Here is a 19,388-nt window from a genome sequence, read left to right on the forward strand (position 1 = left end):
TCAGCAAATAGGGAAGTTGCATTTCTGTGATTGAATTTTGAACCCAAGATGATCCCACATGAGTTGGAAATGCATGGCTTCCCCCGAAGGTGGTGGGGGGGGAGTCAGATGGCAGGCAAAAAAACAGTTTTGTGACAGTTTTTCAAAATTATAACATAAGACACATGGTGTTTTGGGTTCTGACTCATGATTTTTGAACGCTTAGCGTAGGCAGCAGTGGAATTACAATTTTCAGAGAGGGAACTTGTCAAGTAGCTTAAAGCCATGCTAAGCAACTGCACTGGGCTACAGCATAGGAATTCAGGAGTGAAATGGACCAGTCATTTCACCATCCGAGCTGACAGAAATGCAAAAACAAAACAAAGTGCATCCATGGCAAAACTAATTCTATTTTGAAAATTTTTTAACCTGAGGTATTACTAGTAATTTAAGAAAAAATAAAAGTTTCAAATAGGGTTTTGGACAGCGTCCCAGTAATAGTCTTCAGTCAACATTTGGATTTATTTCCGATGGAGTTATTTTTACATTTGTTGTTTGTCTTTGAAGAACCCCAGCAAAACTAATCTTTCATTACCTTCTAATGATACAAAAGATTAATCACCCAAAATCAAACTGATTTTGAGCTACAGACAAAAAGAAGCATGAATTCCCCTAGTGCAGCAGTTCTCAAACTGTGCACCTCAGAGCACTTGCTCATGGTCTATGGAGATCTACAAAGTCATACGATACCGGCTCCTAGCTGCTAGATCACAGTTAAAAATACACTAAGTATTTTCCTAATATTTTCCTATGTAAGCAACTGCTGTATTTGTTGTGTGATCAAGAATGGAAGGCAAGGTGGGTCACATGATCGCAAACTAGAGAGTGTTGGGGGGGGGGTGTCTGTGAGGCACTCTCTCTAGTAAGTTGTGGTCCAGCCCAGTTTGAGGTCCCCTGCCCTGGTGGAAATCCCCACGGAGAATCTCCAGCTGATCTCCACTAGCGACACAGAACCAGACTAAACTAACAGAGATGAGAAGGGGGATGTCAGGGGAGGCTGCTGAATTTTCCACTGCTGTAGGGTCCAGTCTCTCTCTGATATCTGTGGAAACCGGGTATGTACACAAACGTACGGCACTACATTTATACTGCAAATCATGGATGTTCGAATGTGAAAGGACCTAGGTCACTTACACAGTCCCAGGATTCTCCCAGTACTGCATGCTCCAGTGCTCTGTTCTGGTTTTAGGGGGGCTATGTGAGGGGGCTGCCACCAGCTCCCTTTGGGAGCCTACCATACCCCTGTTAGGTAACATTTCCTGCTTTAGAGCCAAAGTTTTCTTTGGTTAATTCCATCTAATCACTCCTAGTTACAAGCCCCTCGCTCACCTCAGCCTGTCCTTTTCCAGATGTACTCAGTTGTCCTGACGACCATGTTGGTACAAGGTGAGATGACTGATAGAGACAGAGGCTTCCCCATTAATAACTGGAATGACCCTTCTGCTCTCTCCTTCCCTTGCAGGTCTGGTTTAAGAACCGCAGAGCCAAGTGGAGGAAACGAGAAAGGAACCAGCAGGCAGAGCTTTGTAAGAACAGTTTTGGAGCTCAGTTCAATGGACTGATGCAGCCTTATGATGACATGTATTCCGGCTATTCGTATAACAACTGGGCTACCAAAGGGCTTGCTACCAGCCCCCTGTCAGCTAAGAGCTTCCCCTTCTTCAACTCCATGAATGTCAGCCCCCTCTCCTCCCAGCCCATGTTCTCCCCTCCCAGTTCCATTGCTTCCATGACCATGCCTTCCTCCATGGTCTCCTCAGCAGTGACTGGCGTGCCAGGCTCCAGCCTCAACAACCTGGGAAACATCAACAACCTCAACAGCCCAAGCCTCAACTCTGCCGTTTCATCCAGTGCCTGCCCTTATGCCTCCACCGCCAGCCCCTATATGTACAGGGACACGTGCAACTCTAGCCTGGCCAGCTTGAGGCTGAAGGCCAAGCAGCACGCCAACTTCACCTACCCGGCGGTTCAGACGGCAGCTTCCAACCTGAGCCCCTGCCAATATGCTGTGGACAGGCCCGTATGAAGGGCCACCTGCCACCAACCAGGGACTCGACCTTAGCCTGATGAAAGGAGACCTTTAGCCCTACAACAGCGTACACCCTGCAGGAGAGAGAGAGACAGATGGACCTCTGTGAAGACTTGTCTAACTATCGTATGGTGAATTTTGACTGTCTATTTTTTTTTTTTTTGGTAAAGCAACAGAAACTGCTCATTGGAAGACCCACTGGGAAACAGGAACCTGTGACATTCAGTTTGACTGGCTCCTGGGCAGCAGAACTGAGCATATATCAATCTGCTCCTTCCTCCCTCCCCTCGGTGTGATAGCTGTCCTTGCCCCTCCCTGGCACAAAAATCCTGTTTAAAGCATAGGCAGTGAGATGGCACAGCTGTAGGAAGTAGCCAGGGACCCAGGCAAAGTGGTGCAGCTACTCAATGCTTGGCTGAGAACACACATACACCCACAGGTGTGAGCGGTCAGATTTCATTTCGAGGCACCTCACCCATTTATTTATCATATGGCCAGTCTCACCAGCCACCAGTCAGGAAAGTACTGTCTCAGCCGGCAATACATTTGTATACTGCAGATATATGCATGGCCAGGTAATTGAACCCCTTAGGGATCGGGAGTTGTAGGGATGTAGGATGTGTGTGTGTGTTATATAACACACACATATATATACACACACAAATAAATATATATATAACATACCTTTTTGTTTTGTACGTGGGATAATCCGTGAAGTAGACCTTACAGATGAAAAGCCAAGCATGTCCACCATGGTGGAGCATTCAGCCTGTCCGCTTTCCTGCTTAAGGAGTCATTTCCACTTGGGTAGGAATTCCTTTGCCAATGTACATCCAAAGAATCCCTTGTTTTTCCCTTTTGCAACAAATCGCCCTCTTTTTGTGCACCCACCTTTCCAACCCCGAATTCCATTTTCAACAATAAAATGAAAGTTGGAGCAGTCCCGTTAGAGGTTTCCATCTGTCTGGTTATTGGCGCACAAGATAAGAACGTGGGGAAAAGAAAGACCAGCGACTGTCTAAAAGGTCCAAATCAAACCCACATTGTGAAAGAGGAGAGGCCGCAAAAGGGCTGCTGTTTAGGAGATGCCAGTTCTTCGTGAGGGCCCAGTAACAGAAGGGGAAGTGTCATCTAAGCAAAGTCCAGGGATGGGGGCCCCAACATGTGCCTGAGCTATCTTTCTCCTACATGTTTGCAATTCAAATGCTCTGGTGTTCTTTCCAGAACACTCAGTACCAGTGGCCTAGATCCCAGGGTCCCTTGTCTATTTCCGCGGCTGTCTCCTCACCCACCCTGGGAGGAGGCATTAAGGAGAAACTATACCAAACTTTTCCCCAGGAACTAATGGAAGTTTCTTCATGGGGTTCCCTGCAGGGTTTCAGGTCCATGGCACTATAGCCTGGGTGGGCTGGGAAGGAACCAGACCTGGGCTCTTCTGGATTCCCTCTCTTCCACCCACACCCAACTCTTAATAGAGGCAGAGCCTCCATGACCTTACACTGCCTTGCCCGGCCACCCTGGGGGATGCACCCTTTGGGGACAGCTGCCATAGCGGGAGCCACTAGGGGCATGGCACCTACACACGCTTTGCTGTGCAGAGTCTAGGAGAAGTTGGTGGGGCCTGCCACCACAGCAGAAGCAGGTTGGTTGTACAGATGACACTTGCTTCCACTGGGTCATAAGGAATCTGCACATGTGCAGAGTGAGCAAACCCTGCCTTTCCCAATGGATTAGCATGAAGCTGTTTAAAAACTGACAAACGAGGTGCCCCCTGCCCTTTGATGCTGTCGTCTCAGAGCAGAGGTTCCCGAAGCGTGGCCCAGGAGCCAGCAATCTGCTGGCTAGGCACATGGTGTTGGAGCCTCTTCGTTTTCAGCGGCTCAGTTCAGTTAACAGACAGCTAGAAACACAGTCGTGCTTGCTGGCATTTCCACATGCACAACTGCTGCATGTGCCACAGAGGGGCGGGGACTCTGCTGAGATGTGTCCTCCCAGCGAGGAGAGGGAGAAGCCCCCTTCAGCTTCAAGTGCCTTATGCATTTTCACACAGTAACCATTCCTGGGACTCACATGGGCAGCCCTCAGTACTTCCGTTCCCTTCGTGTCCACCATGGAATAACCACAGGCTATTCTTGCTCTAGCAGAGCCCAGTCAACCTGACGTAATCAGAAGCTACTCAATTAAACTAATCCAGATTTACATGGCTATAGATGAGAACATAATCCAGTTCCATGGTGGACATTTAAGAGAGAGCACGAGCTTTTATAAAATAGCGCATTGGAGGCAAAGTAGTTCAGTGTGGCCGGGTCTGATCGTACCACTGTGGGAATGCAGAGACCACCTCGCTTTCCCTGCTGCTGTGCTGGTTTGGAGCAGCTTTGCCCATGTTCTGTGCTTGGCTCTCTGGCTGAGATTGAAGCCACTCCTCTTCAGAGTAACAGAAGACCAGACCAAGCACATGGTCCTAGTCTCTCTCTGGGTCACAGCCTTTCTGTAGAGGACCTGTGCAAGCCTCCACCCTTGATGCAGTGGTGTGAAGAGCAGATCTCATGCACCCACTGTCGGCTGCTTTGGGCTCCAAAGAAGGAAACAAACACCCAGTCTGGATGCCCCCGTCCACACCCTCTCAGCTCCCCTGCCTGAGGCCCCTTTCTTCTCTCCAAGTCCTTCCCCTTGCTGGAGCTCCTAACAAACCCCACAAAGTTCACCACTAACTTCAGCCGCCAAACCCTCTTTCCCAGGGTGCCTCCACAATCTGTGACTTTTGTCAGGTGGTGCCAGCACCTCCCCTAGCTCCAGTTCCCTTCTAGTCTCTCTCAGGAAAGAATGGAGCTGCTTATATAGTGTGTTTCTTCCCAGCATGCTTTATACCTCCTGCCCCCCTATATTACCCAACTCTCTTGGACTACAACTCCCACCATACCTCTTGTTTGGGATTGTGACCCGGCTCAGGGAAATGCTGTCTGTCTTAAAGGGCCAGAATGCCCTGTTGCACCACCCCAGGGGTGAGGAACAGAGCTGAGAGCTCCCCCTTTCCCCTGGTTGGTGCTGCTAAACATATAGCGAGAGCTTCCCCACTGGCCTCCTCCCTAGCTAGTGTTGGGAGAGAGCTCCCCACATTTCAACCTGCTTTAGCCACTGCACCTTCCAGTTTGCATACTCACTCTTATCTGAACAAATAGTTTCTAAGCAATTTGGTTTGCACTCCTCACTGCTAATGTGTCATTTGTGTGGGTTCCCTTCTCACCCCAGAAGCTAGACATCATGGCCAGGCTCAGCTCCATGGGTGCAGCAGTGTGTGGGGAAAGTCTAGGTTTTAGGGAGCGGCGAGCATGGGTTCTCCTCTCCCCCTGCACCCATGAGAAGGGATTCTCTACAAGTCAACACTAAAGCCAATTGGTGCAAATCACAGGGAATGGCTTTTTGCAATGGGATTTCATGTCCATTCTGCAAACAGGCAGGGAGGGGAGTGCTGTCCCCATAGGTCAGGTGGTGGGATTCATTAGTGGAGCCAAAGGAAAGGTACCCAACCATGGAGACTAAGGAGGCCCAACAAGGTGACTCCAGGGCAGGAACCACGTTCCATTGGTGGGGACACCTAGGGCTGGAGGAGTAGCTGACAGTTCAGCCCTGTCTCTAAACAGCACGGACTGAACTTCAGAGTCACACTGGATCAAGGATGATGGATGTGACTTTTCAACTACCTCATGCTCATGTAGAGCTTGCTGAGTTACAAGTGAGCTAGCTAAGTACCTTTCTTCCTGGATCTCCACATGGCAGATCGAAGGCCCCAACCTCACAGTATCCTGGCCCTATCAGCAGCAGTGTTCTTTTGGTGTGTTGAAGGCCTGTCAAGGATCACCCACGTCTGGGCATTGAAAGACAAAAGGCTGGTTCTGAACTGTTCAGCAGTTTGGTTAATAAAGCCCACCTCCCAGCTGCCAAAGCCTTCCACACAGACCTTTGTCAACAACTTCTTCATCCCCCTCTGAACTGCCGATCCCTGCCCACAACCACCTTGTCCCATGTCACCAATGGGAAATATGTCCTGGTTTTACATTTCAGAAGCTTGGACTCCTATTTATGCAGCCTGGCCTCTAGCACCAGGACCCTAGCCATGCCCCGGTGGCTTGCATAGTTCCCTAGGGGCACTCTCTGATTGAGCATGAACCCTAGCTGAACATAAGGGCCCCGGGAAGAGATGTCAGAATTGCTATTTGAGTTGCTCTGGAGAGCTCCATCCCATAGATCTTCCTCAGAGCCTCCATGTCACTGGTTGCCAGGGCCTTCCTAACTGTATCGCCTTGGTATCTCTGCCTAGCTGGGTCAGGTTTTTGGCAGAGCAGACAGAGCTGGCTTGCTTAGCCCAAAAGAGAAGTTTCTCCTGTTAGAGGATCTGTGGGACGAGTAACTGGATCCCAGAGCACCTTTCCATGCTGTTTCCATAGCTACTTTTGGCATTAGCACAGTGACAATCCCTCTTCCCTTTAATCTGTGGCCATGAGCTGGTGACAAGATGACAGGCTGGATCTGACTGGCCTGGTTCCTACCTGGAGATGACAGAGACTGTCCTGGGGGCAGCTCCCTCCTCTTCTTCACCTATTAGGGATGAAGCTTTGTAGCCATCTCCTTTCATGCTGCAGAAGGGGCTGCAGTCTGCCATGGGAAGGCAGGACTTGTGCACATATGTTCCCATGCCTTCTCCATCAGGACTGGGTCCATCTGCTTCTTCTGTGGCCACTCAAACAGTGTGCAAAGAGCTAGCTGCTCTGTCTTAGAGAAGCCTAAGGAATGGAGATTTCCAAGATTCATGGCAAACTGTCAGAATAAACCACTTCTGAGCAGGATGGGAATTCAGCAGAAAGACAACATGTGAAGGAAGGGGCGAGTGCCACCTATCCTGCTGCAGCTACTCCAGCTTGCAAGGGCAAGAGGGTCCTTCAGCTAACCTCAAAGGAAGGACCTGCCACTTGGCCCCAGTTTCCCTAATTAAAGGGGAAAAAGAGAGAGGTGGGGGTGTGACATACCAAGGTACAATCCAGAGTATACTAATGTGTAGCTGTGTCACCCTTGCCCTCTAACATGGGGTGCCCTTTACAATGCTTTCCTGCTGTACCCTCCAGCTTGGGCTGCTCACAAACAGCCTCCAGCATGCAAGTCACTCCCAGCTGTGTCTGTGTGTGCTGCAGCCAGCCAGTCACACCTTGGCTCTTACCAGCCTTGGTTATACTGCTGGGTGACCCCAGCATACCACCAGTCCTAGATTTGTGTGTAGTGTACTGCCCAGCGCTCTCGTGGACAACATGAATTCATATAAAGTCCGTATTTCTTTCATAGAAGTAATATGCACACTTTGTTATTCCAAATGGAGTGTCACCGACGCTTCAGCTTAAACACACTGAATTAGATAAAACAATCAAACATGTTTATTAACTACAAAGAGAGGGATTTTAAGCGAGTACAAATAATGAGGCATAAAAGTCAGAACTTTTTACAAGAAATGAAAAGATAAAACACTACTAGTGCCTAACTTAACAAACTATGCTAATTTAAAAGCCAAATTTTTCTCCCTACCTGCTCTCAACCATCTTACTGATCAAACTTCTTAGGCCAGGACCCCTTTTCCAGTTCAATGACTGCCTCCTTTATCCCTTCTCGTGCAGTGAATCGATGGACAGAGAGAGAGAGAGAGAAAGAGGTGCCTTAGGGTGTTAGTCCCTCCTTTTTATAGTGTCCATCCCCTACCCCACCCCCAGGGAAAAACATTTCCATCTGAGATTCTGGAGACCAAAGGTCCATAGTGTTCCCTGCTGCTTTTTGTCACCTGTTTGAGGTTTCTTTGTCCACCCTTCCTGCTTGATGACTTTGTTTACTGCTTAAATGCAAACTAAGCAAAGCACACATTCCATTGTTTGAGACAGACCATGTGTAAAGAGCACTTTACAGTGGAATCTTATAACTTCCCATACAATGTTGCCACTCATTTTATCAGGACAATAGTGACCAGCAAATTATGAGTTTTCAAATGATCCCTCACAAGGCAAAGTCTTTGTACAATGAGGATTACCCTAGTGTGTCGGGTGTGGACACAGGGGTACATTGTGTCACAGGGAGGAGGCAGGGTAAGAGAGGGAGAGAAGCAGTTCTGGATGGCTTCTGATAGAGAAAGCCACCAGGAGAGCCAGGAGATGGAATCCAAGCAGTGTGTCATCTCAGGGAGACAATGACAAGGCCGTTCGTTGTGATCACAATTCTCTTATTTGATAGCAGTGCCCCTGGTTTTCCTCCAACAATGAGACAACAGCTAACAGCCACTGCATTGAGCAAAGTCAAAGCCGTAGCATCTTCTGGACTGGCAGGGACCTTCCCCACCACTGATACATTCTCTCACATAAACCAGAGACCCTTCCATCCACTCGAGCCTCTTAAACACGACCGCCAAAACTATCCTCCCTGGTGAGTGAGCTCAGAGACCGGCATACCCAAAGCAGGGAGAAGGAAGCCCTCTGTGCCCGGTGTGAGCTTCCCAGGGCACTTCTCTGGCTTGCCAGTGGTTGTCTAGCATCCCTGTGTGAAACCAGTTGGTGGGTCTCAGCCCAGATCCTGTGCTCGCACCCCCGACACCTCAGGCAGGCATCTCCTTGTCAGTCTGAGCGAGGAAGCCAGGACTGAACAGGCTGGGGCACTGACCAAAGTCCCCTCTCATCTCCAGAGCTCTCTTTCCCCCAGGGATGGGTTGGTGCTAGCCTTGCTCTTGCCCAGGCCTCCTCTGGAAACTGAGATCTTCAGAGTCCAGTGCAGTCAATCAGGGCCCGTCCACTAGCACGAGCAAGGAAGCCTCCACTACAGAAGAAGAGCATTGAGGGGAACTTGCAGCTGATCCCCACCCAGGCACGCATGGGGAAGAGAGGCCCTAAGATACCAGGAACTCTCAGAGGTGCATTGATGAGAAAGGAGTGAGATCTCAGAGCTCTGTATCTACCCAGGACCTACCTGGGTCTCTCCCCACTTCCTCCAAATAGTGGACATGCCAAGAGGCCTGGACCTGGAGAGGAGGAACAGAGCACGATAGCTGCTCACGGAGATGCAAACCTGCCCCAGCTAATTGGCCCTGTCCCTCTCCAGTTTATTGGTGAGGATTCCTGGGGCAGACAGTGGCTCCCATTAATTTGGCACAGTGGGTGGTCCCATGCAATGCCCTCTCTCTCCTCCCCCCAGCAATCCCTCACTGCGAGTGATTGTCTGTCACTCTGTATCCTGCCCCTTCACTGGGGAGAGAGGGAGACATCGCAACTAGAAAACCCCCTCCCCCAAACCCCAGCCAGAATGGCACAGGCTCAGGCAAAGCACCTGCCGACCTTCCCCAAAGTAGGCAGTGAGACAGACTGCAGGCTGCAGTGACAGGCATCTGGGTGAGGAGCAGGGGAGAGAGAAGGGGCTAGTGAGTCCGCATGGAACACAGTGAGAAAAGTCTGGAGGAATGCACAGCCTTCAAAGAGCCCTGAGACTGGCCTATCAGATCCTGCCCCCACCTACCAGCCAGCACATGGAGAGCCCCCCAAAGCTCCGTGCCAGCCTCTCGGTGCCCCCCACACCAGCCAGCACAGGCACTGAGCCCCTCACGGTCCTCCCCAGCCATACCAGCTGGCTCAGACCTGTCCCCAGGCCAAAACCCCCCTAACAGCCTCAGATCCCCTCAAAGGTGGCAAGAAGGGGCTCCATGGTGCAGAGGTGAAGTGAGCGTAGCTGGTGACACACCTGGAATACATTATCCATTCCCCCACTGTGGGGCAAGCAGGCTTCTAACTACAGAGCCTGGGGAGAACTGGCCCCACTGGCCCAGCATCTCACCGCTGGAGGCTCCAGGTCTGCCCATGTCATAGACACACTGAGGGGAGACACCGGGAGAGGCCCAGACACACAGGACCCAGGGGCCCACTCCTGTGCTGCGTAACACCCTCCAGCGCAGACTGGGTGTCAGCCCTGCACCACTGGCCCTCTCTCACACCCACTAGCAAGGAGCACTCCCAGAGTCACCGCCTTCGCACTAATCCTACAACACAGCCTGCTGCGCTCTCCTTTGCTACCTTCTCTCCAGCTGTCCCCACAAAATTCAGGGGGCGGGGGACAATGAAGGGCTTGCTCCTGGAGAAGCCCAGAGCCCTGACCTCCACTGAGGGATTGTCGAAGGAGCCCAGACAACATGCCCCTCACTAGGAGGAGTCCCTATGTCCCCGAAACAGTTTAGCACTAGCTATAAAGCCCAACAGCCAATCGGCCTTGGCTGTCCCTGGGTGGTCAATAGAACCGCCTCACACACCCAGGAGAGGAGTTGGTGCTAAGCATGGGAACTCCCCGCCACACATATACAGACAGCACTGCTGGAGGAGACCCAGCTGGACAGGAGCCCCAGAGAGCCAAGGAGCCAGAGATGACATGGGTAAAAAGGCTTAGGAGATCTGGCCCTATCCAGGCAGTAGGGAATGGCTCAGTTGTAAAACCTAGTGCAATGGTGCCACCTAGTGGTTTCTTCTATTCCGGGTAAGGTATTACTTCCCCAGCCTTCTAAAGTTCACCAGACTTCGAAAGGTTTTCCCCAGGACCAGCCTCCAAATAAGCCAGAGCTCCAAGTCCACTAATCCTCCAGAGGGTTGTCAAAGCAGGCCTTGCTTTCCAGTGTCTTCGCCCATCAGACCCAAGCTCCCCCACCCCTGCGTTCTCTGCCCTGTAGGCTGAGTCAGGACCTTGCAGTGTCCAAAGGGGCCAAACAAGGCAAAGGACATGGAAACCACGGACACAGCATGGACCAACAGTATAAAGCCCCCAAAGCCCCCAGTGACAGGGAGACCCTGAAGTTCAGAGTTCAGAGACACACCCTACAGCCTGGGTGGGGGCCTCCCACCTCTCCCAGCCCACCTCACACTAGGCCCCTTCCACCTGCTCCTGTCTTCTTGAAGGCAGACCTCTCCAGTGATGAGGGGGCCCTGTGGCTGGTACTCCCCTCTGGGTAAGCCTTTCTCCCCCACCTCACCATGTCCTAGGGTCATCAGCCCCTGCTCCCCACAACCGTTCACTCCCTGCGACAGCAACCCCCCATTGCGCACCCCTTCCCTCCTCTCCTTGGGGTTTTGCACCCAGGTGTGTCCTCTGCTTCCTCTCCCCCCTGCTCTCTTCCCCCCACCCTCTGGCCTCTCCCATGTGCCCCCTCTCCTCTGAGTCTCTGCCCCCACTTCTTCTTGTTCTCTCTCCCAGGGGGGTGAGTTGCTGGCTCTCATCTGTGCTCCCCACGGTGGGCACCCTTGAGCAGTGAATGGAAAGGCAGCCTCTGGCAGCACAAGCACCAGCTCCCTCTAGGGGCCAAATATTAGAACTGCAGCCAATTTTTGTTCCCATCTTTGGCTGTCCAGAGGAAAAGGCAAAAACTCAGGACTGGCCCCTCCAAAATCAGGACTGCTGGCAACTTTTGGATCAGCGAACAGCTGCCTCTGAAAGAGACCCTTCTCCTGCCCGCAGTCACTGGCCTAAGCCTATTTCCAGGAGCTTGCAGGGAAAGGAAGAGGACTGTGGAGTGTGGATTATTTGTTATAGCATAATGTTCAAGAAAGTGAGCAAGGACTTTCTCAGCAGCGTTGCTGGTGTCTCAGTAGGGGCAGCCCTTGGACTGGCACTTCATCTGGCTGGTCCTCTTGCTGAAAAGCAGGAAAAGACCCAGAAGCTGCAGATCAGTGGGAGAAAGCAGGAGAAATCAGACACTTTCAAAGCTGCTGAAAGCTAAAGTCTTGGGCTGAATTATTGTTTAACATTTAGTTAGTTGTTGTAGAAAATTAAAGGGCAGGGAAGTGTTAAATAGAAGGTGAGATTGAAAGTGTAAAATCCAATAAGGTTTTTATTTAGACAAAACAGCCATGCTGTTCCCGAAATAGTTGCAGCAGTAGTCTCTGATCCCAGCTGTTTCTCTCTCACACACACACATTCACTCTCTTCCCGCTTCCTGTTAGATTTTCTAAACTCAACCAACACCACATTTCCCTGTCTCAAGAATCCTGATCTTACATCAGTAATAATTATAATGCAGTAACTTGCTACTGTATTAACAAACACCAATTAAAGTAATTAGCAAATAAATAATAACTAAGAAGAAACAGTTATGTAACTATAAGTAAATTTCTAGTTATAACTGAGGGCTAATCCCCCTTCCGTTAATAATTATATGACATAGTCTCTAGTTCATATCGATGACCATCTGACTCTGACAGTATGTCTGTCAGGTCCAATATCCTGTCTGTTCTCCTGCCTTGTCAGTGGCAAAGTAAAATCACTGGGACCAGTTAGATGGTCGGAAACATCTCTGCTTCACTCTTGATAAGCAGGTGCAAGTTGAGTGGCGTTCCATATTGGACCATCTCACAGCTTGTAAGTGCCAGGTTCTTTTTTTGCAACAATTTTCAGTGGAGATGTGAACCTGGGGTCTCCTTTTCATAAGATGTTGTACTCTTACAGACGAACCACATTTGACTTTGGGTTCCTGGGCCCCATGATGTTTAGTTTGTCTTACATTTGTGCTGTTCCTGTTGAACGGTTTGTCTTATATCCAGCTGTAGGGATATATCAGATGTAGGTCCGTGTAATTGAGCAACATTTTATTTAATATACATCTCTCTAACCATGCAATAATTCAGTTTTGGACTGTGGCACCGTAGGTTTGAAAGACATCTGTAGTGAAGGTCGTCTATGCTTTTCTTTCCAACATAGATTTCTGCAGACTGCCTTCCAAACTTCTGCTGAATCATTCAATTTCTCCGTTAGCTTGAGGGTAATACACAGATCTGCTACGTCTAATATTCCTCTCTGCTAGGAAAGTTTCAAATTCCAGTGAGGTGAGTTGGTTCTGTTGTCCGACATCAGTTCTTTTGGGTTCCCTTCCTTGCTAAAGACTGTCAACAAGAATTTGATCACCATAGCAGTGGAGACCTGTGATGTAAATAACACTTCCAGCCATTTACTGAAGTAGTCTATCAGGCGGATCGCATAGTAACAGTCACTTGGCACATTGTCGAATGAACCTGGCAAACTCTTCCTGTGCTGCAGCTGGAAGAGGAAACAGGCTGTAATAAGTGCAACTACTTCTTTGTCATCATCCATCTGTACATCGGGCAAAGGCAAGGGAAGGCAGGATAAGTGATCAGCAATCATTTTTCATTCCCAGCCTGTACTCTGTCAGACGGGAAAGGCAGTACTCTTGCTGAACATTGAGTAATTTGGCTTCTTGATTGTCCGAGTCCTTTAGATGTTAACAGTGCCGTCAAAGGGCTGAGATCTGTATGCAATTTGAAAGTAAGTTCTTCATTTTTCCATAGCCCATATGCAAGCAAGTGCCACCTTTTCAACAATGGAATTCTTCTCCCCTCAGCTTCTGTAAGTGTTCGCAAAGCTTCTCCATGTTGCCATGGTGGAGTTGAATAAGTATTGCTCCCAGTCTGTCATGTAAGGCATCTGTAGCCGCCAATGTTGGTAACGCAGGTGGAAAGAAAGTTAGTGCTGGGCTATTCACAATCAAATTGTTTCCTGTTTCAAAACTAATTTGTGTGACCCTGCTGTTGTGATACAGTGCAGTGCAGCCTGGAGATGTTTTCATGTTCCTCCGGAGACTTGCTAAACAAAATAATATTGTCCAAACAACACTGGACTCTAAGCTGGTTCTTTAGAATCACTGACATCATTCTTTGGAAAGCACTGGGGGCTGATGCTAGTTTGCACGGTACAGGTTTAAAGCAGAATAGTTCGGCATGTGTAAAGAACACTGTGAGAGCTGTGTTTTCCTTCTGTAGCATAACTTGGTGAGATGCACGCTGTACATCAAGAGTAGAAAACATCTTTGCACCACAAAGTCCCATGACCACTTCTTTAGGGGGAGTGGATGGCTATCAATCACAATAGCTTTATTAGGCTCTCTTAATTCTACGCAAAGATCAATACCTCCAGGTTTCTCCTTCATCACCTTCATCGGTGACACCCATTCAGAGGATGCCATCTCTTCAATAATACCATTCCGTACTAATTTTTTAATCTCCTGTGATACAGCATCCCTGATTGAGAATGGAAGGCTGCAATTTCTGTGCTATGGCTGTCACATTAGGTCAAAGTTTAATTTGGTGAACAAATCCAAATGCACAGCCAAGGGCCTCCTCTGTACCATCCTCGTTAAGAGCGGAGACCGGAGTTTGTGATGGTGCCAGTGGCATACGAGTAACCCGCCCATTGACCACCGGCATGTGGAGTGCGTCAAACAAATCTCTACCTAGGACAGGAGTACCCCCTCTGCACAATACATTCTGCTGGTACACAGTTACAGGTAAGCAGCCAAGCACAGGAATGCAGTTCAGCAAGTAGTGCGCTAGATGTAAGCTTGGTTCAGTAAGTGGCACATGTCCAAAGTATTGCAAGTGAATTGATTCCGGTGGCATAGAAACTGCTGAGCCAGTGTCCAACGTTAATTCCACTGCCTGGGGCCCCCTCCTGCTGCAGAAGGGTTTGAACAGTAGACGTTATTTTATCCACAATGCATGTGGGGCTGCTTCTGCCCCCATAGGCGGTGGGGGGACCCCACAGCTCTCAGCCACCATGAGTGGCAGCAGTGGTGGGTGCTGGACCCCATTCCCTATTTTGTCATGGTTATTTTTAGTAAAAGTCACAGACAGGTCACTGGCAATAAAATCAAAAAACAAAAAATCATGGAAACTCATGACCTGTCTGTGACTTTTACTAAAAATAACCACGACAAAATCTTAGCCTTAGCTATGGCCTCCTCCTAGCCACGGAAAAGAACCAGCTCATGATTTCCATGCCTCTGCTGTTGGCCATGGTGCCAGTCAGGAAGGTTTGAGTTGGAGAAATTACTGAGGTATTCACTCCACACAAGGTCCTGTCCTGAACAGGGGTGTGAGAGCTCTACTCGTGGGGGAGTTCTGCACCAAAAAATAAAAATTCTGCCAATTTTATTTGTCAAAATAACACTACACAATCAGGGCAGTTTCAATTATTTTGGTAATTTATTCCAAAATACCTGTCAGCAAGTATGTTTGTAACAACAGAGAGACACAAATTTTCCCCCAGGAGTAGGGAGTTAAAGAAACCCCAATGACAATCCAGTTCCTGTTTCTCTGCTCCTTTCCCCGCCCCTCCAGAGCCTTAACTTTCCTTCTTGCTCTTCCTTCAGTGGACATGGGCCCTCTTTGTAACAGCCCTTAACATATTTGAAGACTGTTATCATGCCTCTCCCATGCGCCCGCCCCACCCCCCAGTCATCTTTTTTCAAGACTGAACATGCCCAATTTTTTAACCTTTCCTGACCAATCAGGTTTCCTAAACCTTTTCTCACTCTTGCTGCTCACCTCTAGACTCTCCTCAATTTGTCCACATCTTCCTTGTGTGTGGCACCCAAACCTGGACACAATACTCCATCTGAGGCCTCACCAATGCCTAGTAGAGGGGGACAATTCACCGATTCCAAAGGCAGAAGGGACCATTATGACCATCTAGTCCAGTGGTGCCTAAACTTTTTCTCTCGCACCCCCCCTTACCAGTAATGGAATCTGTCTGTCCCCTTCTCCATTACAGCACAGTGGGCTCAGCAAAGGAACTTGGGCTGAAGGCGGAACTGGGGGCAGAACTGGGGATGGGAGAGGAGCCAGGGCTAGAGGCAGAGCTAGCTGGGGGCAGAGTGGAGCTGCAGCTAGGTCTGTAGTGGGGCTGGGTGGTGCTCCCTCCTTGCCCCTTGTGGGGGCTGGCCAGGCCCCACCATAGTGCCCCTTCAAATGTTCCTCCATGCCCCACCTAGGGGGTCACACCCCATAATTTGGAGACCCCTGATCCAGTCTGACTTCCTGTATAACACAGGCAATAGAACATCCCCAAATAATTCATAGAGCAGATCTTTTAGAAAAATATTCAGTCTTGATTTAAAATATTGTCAGTAACGGAGAATCCGCCACGACTCTCGGTAAATTGTTCCAATGGTTAATTATACTCACAACTAAAAATGTATACTTTTTTCTGTTCTCAATTTGTCTAGCTTCAACTACTAGCCTTGGATCATGTTAGACCCCTCTCTGCTAGACTGAACATCTGTTCCCCACGTATACACTTATAGACTGTAATCAAGTCATCTCTTAACTTTCCTCTTCATTAAGCTAAATAGAGTGAATTCTTTGAGTATCACTATCAGGCATGTTTTCTAATCTCTTAATCATTCTTGTGGCTCTTCTCTGAACCCTCTCCAATATATCAACATCCTTCTTGAATTGTGGGCACCAGAACTGGGCACAGGATTCCAGCAGCAGTCGCACCAGTGCAAAACATAGAAGTAAAACAAATCTCTCTGCTCCTACTCAAGATTCCCCTGTTCACATATCCGAGGATCACATTAGCTCTTTTGGCCCCAGCATTGCACTGGGAGCTCATGTTCAGCTGATTCTCCAGCATGACCCCAATGCCTTTTCAGTCATTAGTACTCAGGGTAGAATCCCCTAACCTGTAAGTATGGCCTACGTTCTTTGTTCCTAGCTGTGTACATTTACATTTAACTGTATTAAAATACACAACGCTTGGACTCAATTTACCAAGCGTGATTAAGGGGGGGGGATTTTCATAACGGTTTGCACGAGTGCACCGTCTCTCAGTTTTCCCTTTGTACTGCATGTTTAATAAGGTGGTGGGAGAGTGTGTTTTTTGTTGCAGAGGGCCAGATGTGACCCCACTTAGCAGTCTGGACAACAGCCTGGAACTGTATAACTTAGCAACTGGTGACCCAGAGACCCACCCCATCTTGGGAGCCAGCCAATTTCAGCCAGGGGGAGAACAAAGGGCCGAGGAGAGAGGGCCAGGTGATCTGGAAAGCAGTGGGTTCTGGCCAGTGGGAAGACAAAGGCCTGAGGAGAGACGACTCCGATTAGCTGGAAGGCAGCAGGTTCTGGCCTGAGGGAAAACAAAGGTGTAAGAGAGAAGGTCCAGATGATCTGTTTGCCCAGGAAAGACGACAAAGGATTGAGGAGGGGGTGTTGGGAAGGTGATATAGGGTGGTGGGCTGGAAGGAGGTCGCTTCTGGAATGGGGACTGTCATCTTTCTTTCAGTCTTTCGGAACTTCCCGAGTACTCCAAGACTCAGGGCTTGTCTACACTACCAAGTTTTGTTGACAAAACTTATGTTGACACCCAAAAGTTGACAAAACAAAAGTCACCAAAAGGTGTTCACACTTGCTCCCTCTGTCGATACATCACGTCCACCTAGGCGACACCATCATTGACAGGGTGAGCAATGCACCGTGGGCAGGGCCGGCTCCAGGCACCAGCGTTCCAAGCAGGTGCCTGGGGCGGCAATCTTAACGGGGCGGCAGTCCGAATGCTGTCAGGGTGGCATGGGTTTTTTCACTGGGGAGGCAATTCGGCAGCAGCTTGTATCTTCACAGTCCTGCGACGGCAATTTGGCAGCAGCTCCCTTCTTCAGGCAGCAATTTGGCGCACTGCTTGGACGGCAAAAAGTGTAGAGCCGGGCCTGACCGTGGGTATGTATCCCACAGTGCAGTGTTGTGGGAAGGAAGAGCTGATCACTGAGCAGCTTGGGATTCCTCTCCGAATTCTCCCACTCCCCCTCAGCTGCCGAGAGCAGCATCGTGAGTAGCTCTATGAGCTCTCCACGCTGAGGAATAGCAAAGCAGCGCAGCAGTCAGTCTGCTGCTGTGTTCCTAGTGCCGGACAGAATGGGAGCATTCCAATGATTTGCTTTTTGTTTGTTCCTCAAACGGAGCAGCATGCTCAGCTGTCTGATACTTCCTGGAGCTTTGAAAGGGGATGGGCACATGCCTGCAGGGCAGCAGAGATCAAAACACTGAGCAGAGCCATCAGGGCAGGCATTGTGGGATACTGGCAGAAGCCAGTTCTGTCGAGGAAACAATCAGCAGTGTGGACACTGGATCTTTGTCGACAATAAAGGGAGGGGAAAAGACAAGTCTCTCATAGGGGTGGAATTTTTTGTCGCCAAAACTGGGTGCTTTTCACGACAAAAGTCCCATTGTAGAGTGTACACTCTTGCTGTTTTGTCGCCAATAGAGAGTTTTTGGCAACAAAACTTGGTAGTGTACACAAGGCCTTAGAGTAGCTTCTGTTTAACATCCTCCAGAGATAGTAATGGAATGGAAAGTGTTATCACCATCTAATGAGATCATATAATCCTCCCTCCCCCCCACTTCTGCCTTTTCTGCATTATTTAAAATTCTACCATTCCCACCTAATAATGGACCAATACCATAGTCAGGATTCCTTTTGTTCCTAACAGAGTTAAATTCTTTATTGTCCTTAACTTTGCTGGTCATAGACTTCCCCTTGTGTCTCTTTGCTTCCCTTACCAATTTTCTACCATTCCTAACTTCTGATTTATCTTCATTACTACCAACTTCCCCCTTCTTCCATTTTTTAAAATAATATCTGCCTTCACTTCCCTTCTAAACCAGCTCACACATTTATCCAAATACAGACTTTCCCCTCAATTGGGACTTTTGGGGCATCTACTAGTGTTCTTAGATGATTTCCAATGATCATTCAGTTTTCTGCTTAAATTCATCCTCCCAGTTGATTTGACCCATAATTACCTCTCAGGTCTTACATACTTTTGTTAAATATACCCCAGAATTATATTAGCCTTTTTCACAACTACATAACATTGATGACTCTCATTCAGTTCTGATCCACTATAACCCCCAACTCCTTCTGAGCAATACGTGAGTTATTTCCCATTGTGAAGTTGTGCATTTGATTTTTCCTTCTCTTTAAGTGCAGTAGTTTGCACTTGTCTTTACTGAATTCTTGTTGATTTTACGAGCCTTATTCCCTGGCTGGTGGGGTGGGGAGGGAAGAGATTCAAGAACAGAGCTAGGCAAATAAAAACAGTAGGGCATTTAAAAAAAAAAAAAATCAGTATAAAAAGCAGGATGAAGAGGACTCAATTCTTAGGGCAAATGGGTGCATTACAGCTCAGTGAGTTGTGGCCTTTCACAAGGTTGGAGCAAGCTCTTAGTTGCTTAACTGAGCTTTGAAATAATGATGGTTTAACGGTCTTTTGTTTATTCCACAGCTACCAAACTGTTTTCTCCTTCTCCTCAAACCTACTTTATGGAGTAAGATGACCCTTAGTTAGACAGCGTGCAAAGTACAAAAGCAGGACCAGATGCTTTACAAGAGTTCAGTGAAAAACTTGCTGGACAAAAATATAAATAAGCACATGAAGTTGAAGTTGCCTCTGTTCAATAGCTAGCCCACGTCCAGGCTA

General features: G+C 48.7%; 1 protein-coding gene across 1 annotated transcript in view; it reads left to right on the forward strand.

The window, feature by feature from the left end:
* The window catches only part of PITX3 (paired like homeodomain 3), a 40,103-nt gene extending 37,086 nt beyond the window's left edge, over positions 1-3,017 (forward strand). The window contains exon 4 of the mRNA XM_007053377.4: positions 1,502-3,017. Coding sequence (XP_007053439.1) covers positions 1,502-2,065 — 564 coding nt within the window. The 3' untranslated portion in view covers positions 2,066-3,017. The remainder of the gene's footprint in view (positions 1-1,501) is intronic.
* Positions 3,018-19,388: the final 16,371 nt, after the last annotated feature.

This window comes from Chelonia mydas, chromosome 7, assembly GCF_015237465.2.
Source record: "Chelonia mydas isolate rCheMyd1 chromosome 7, rCheMyd1.pri.v2, whole genome shotgun sequence".
Classification (NCBI taxonomy): domain Eukaryota; kingdom Metazoa; phylum Chordata; order Testudines; family Cheloniidae; genus Chelonia; species Chelonia mydas.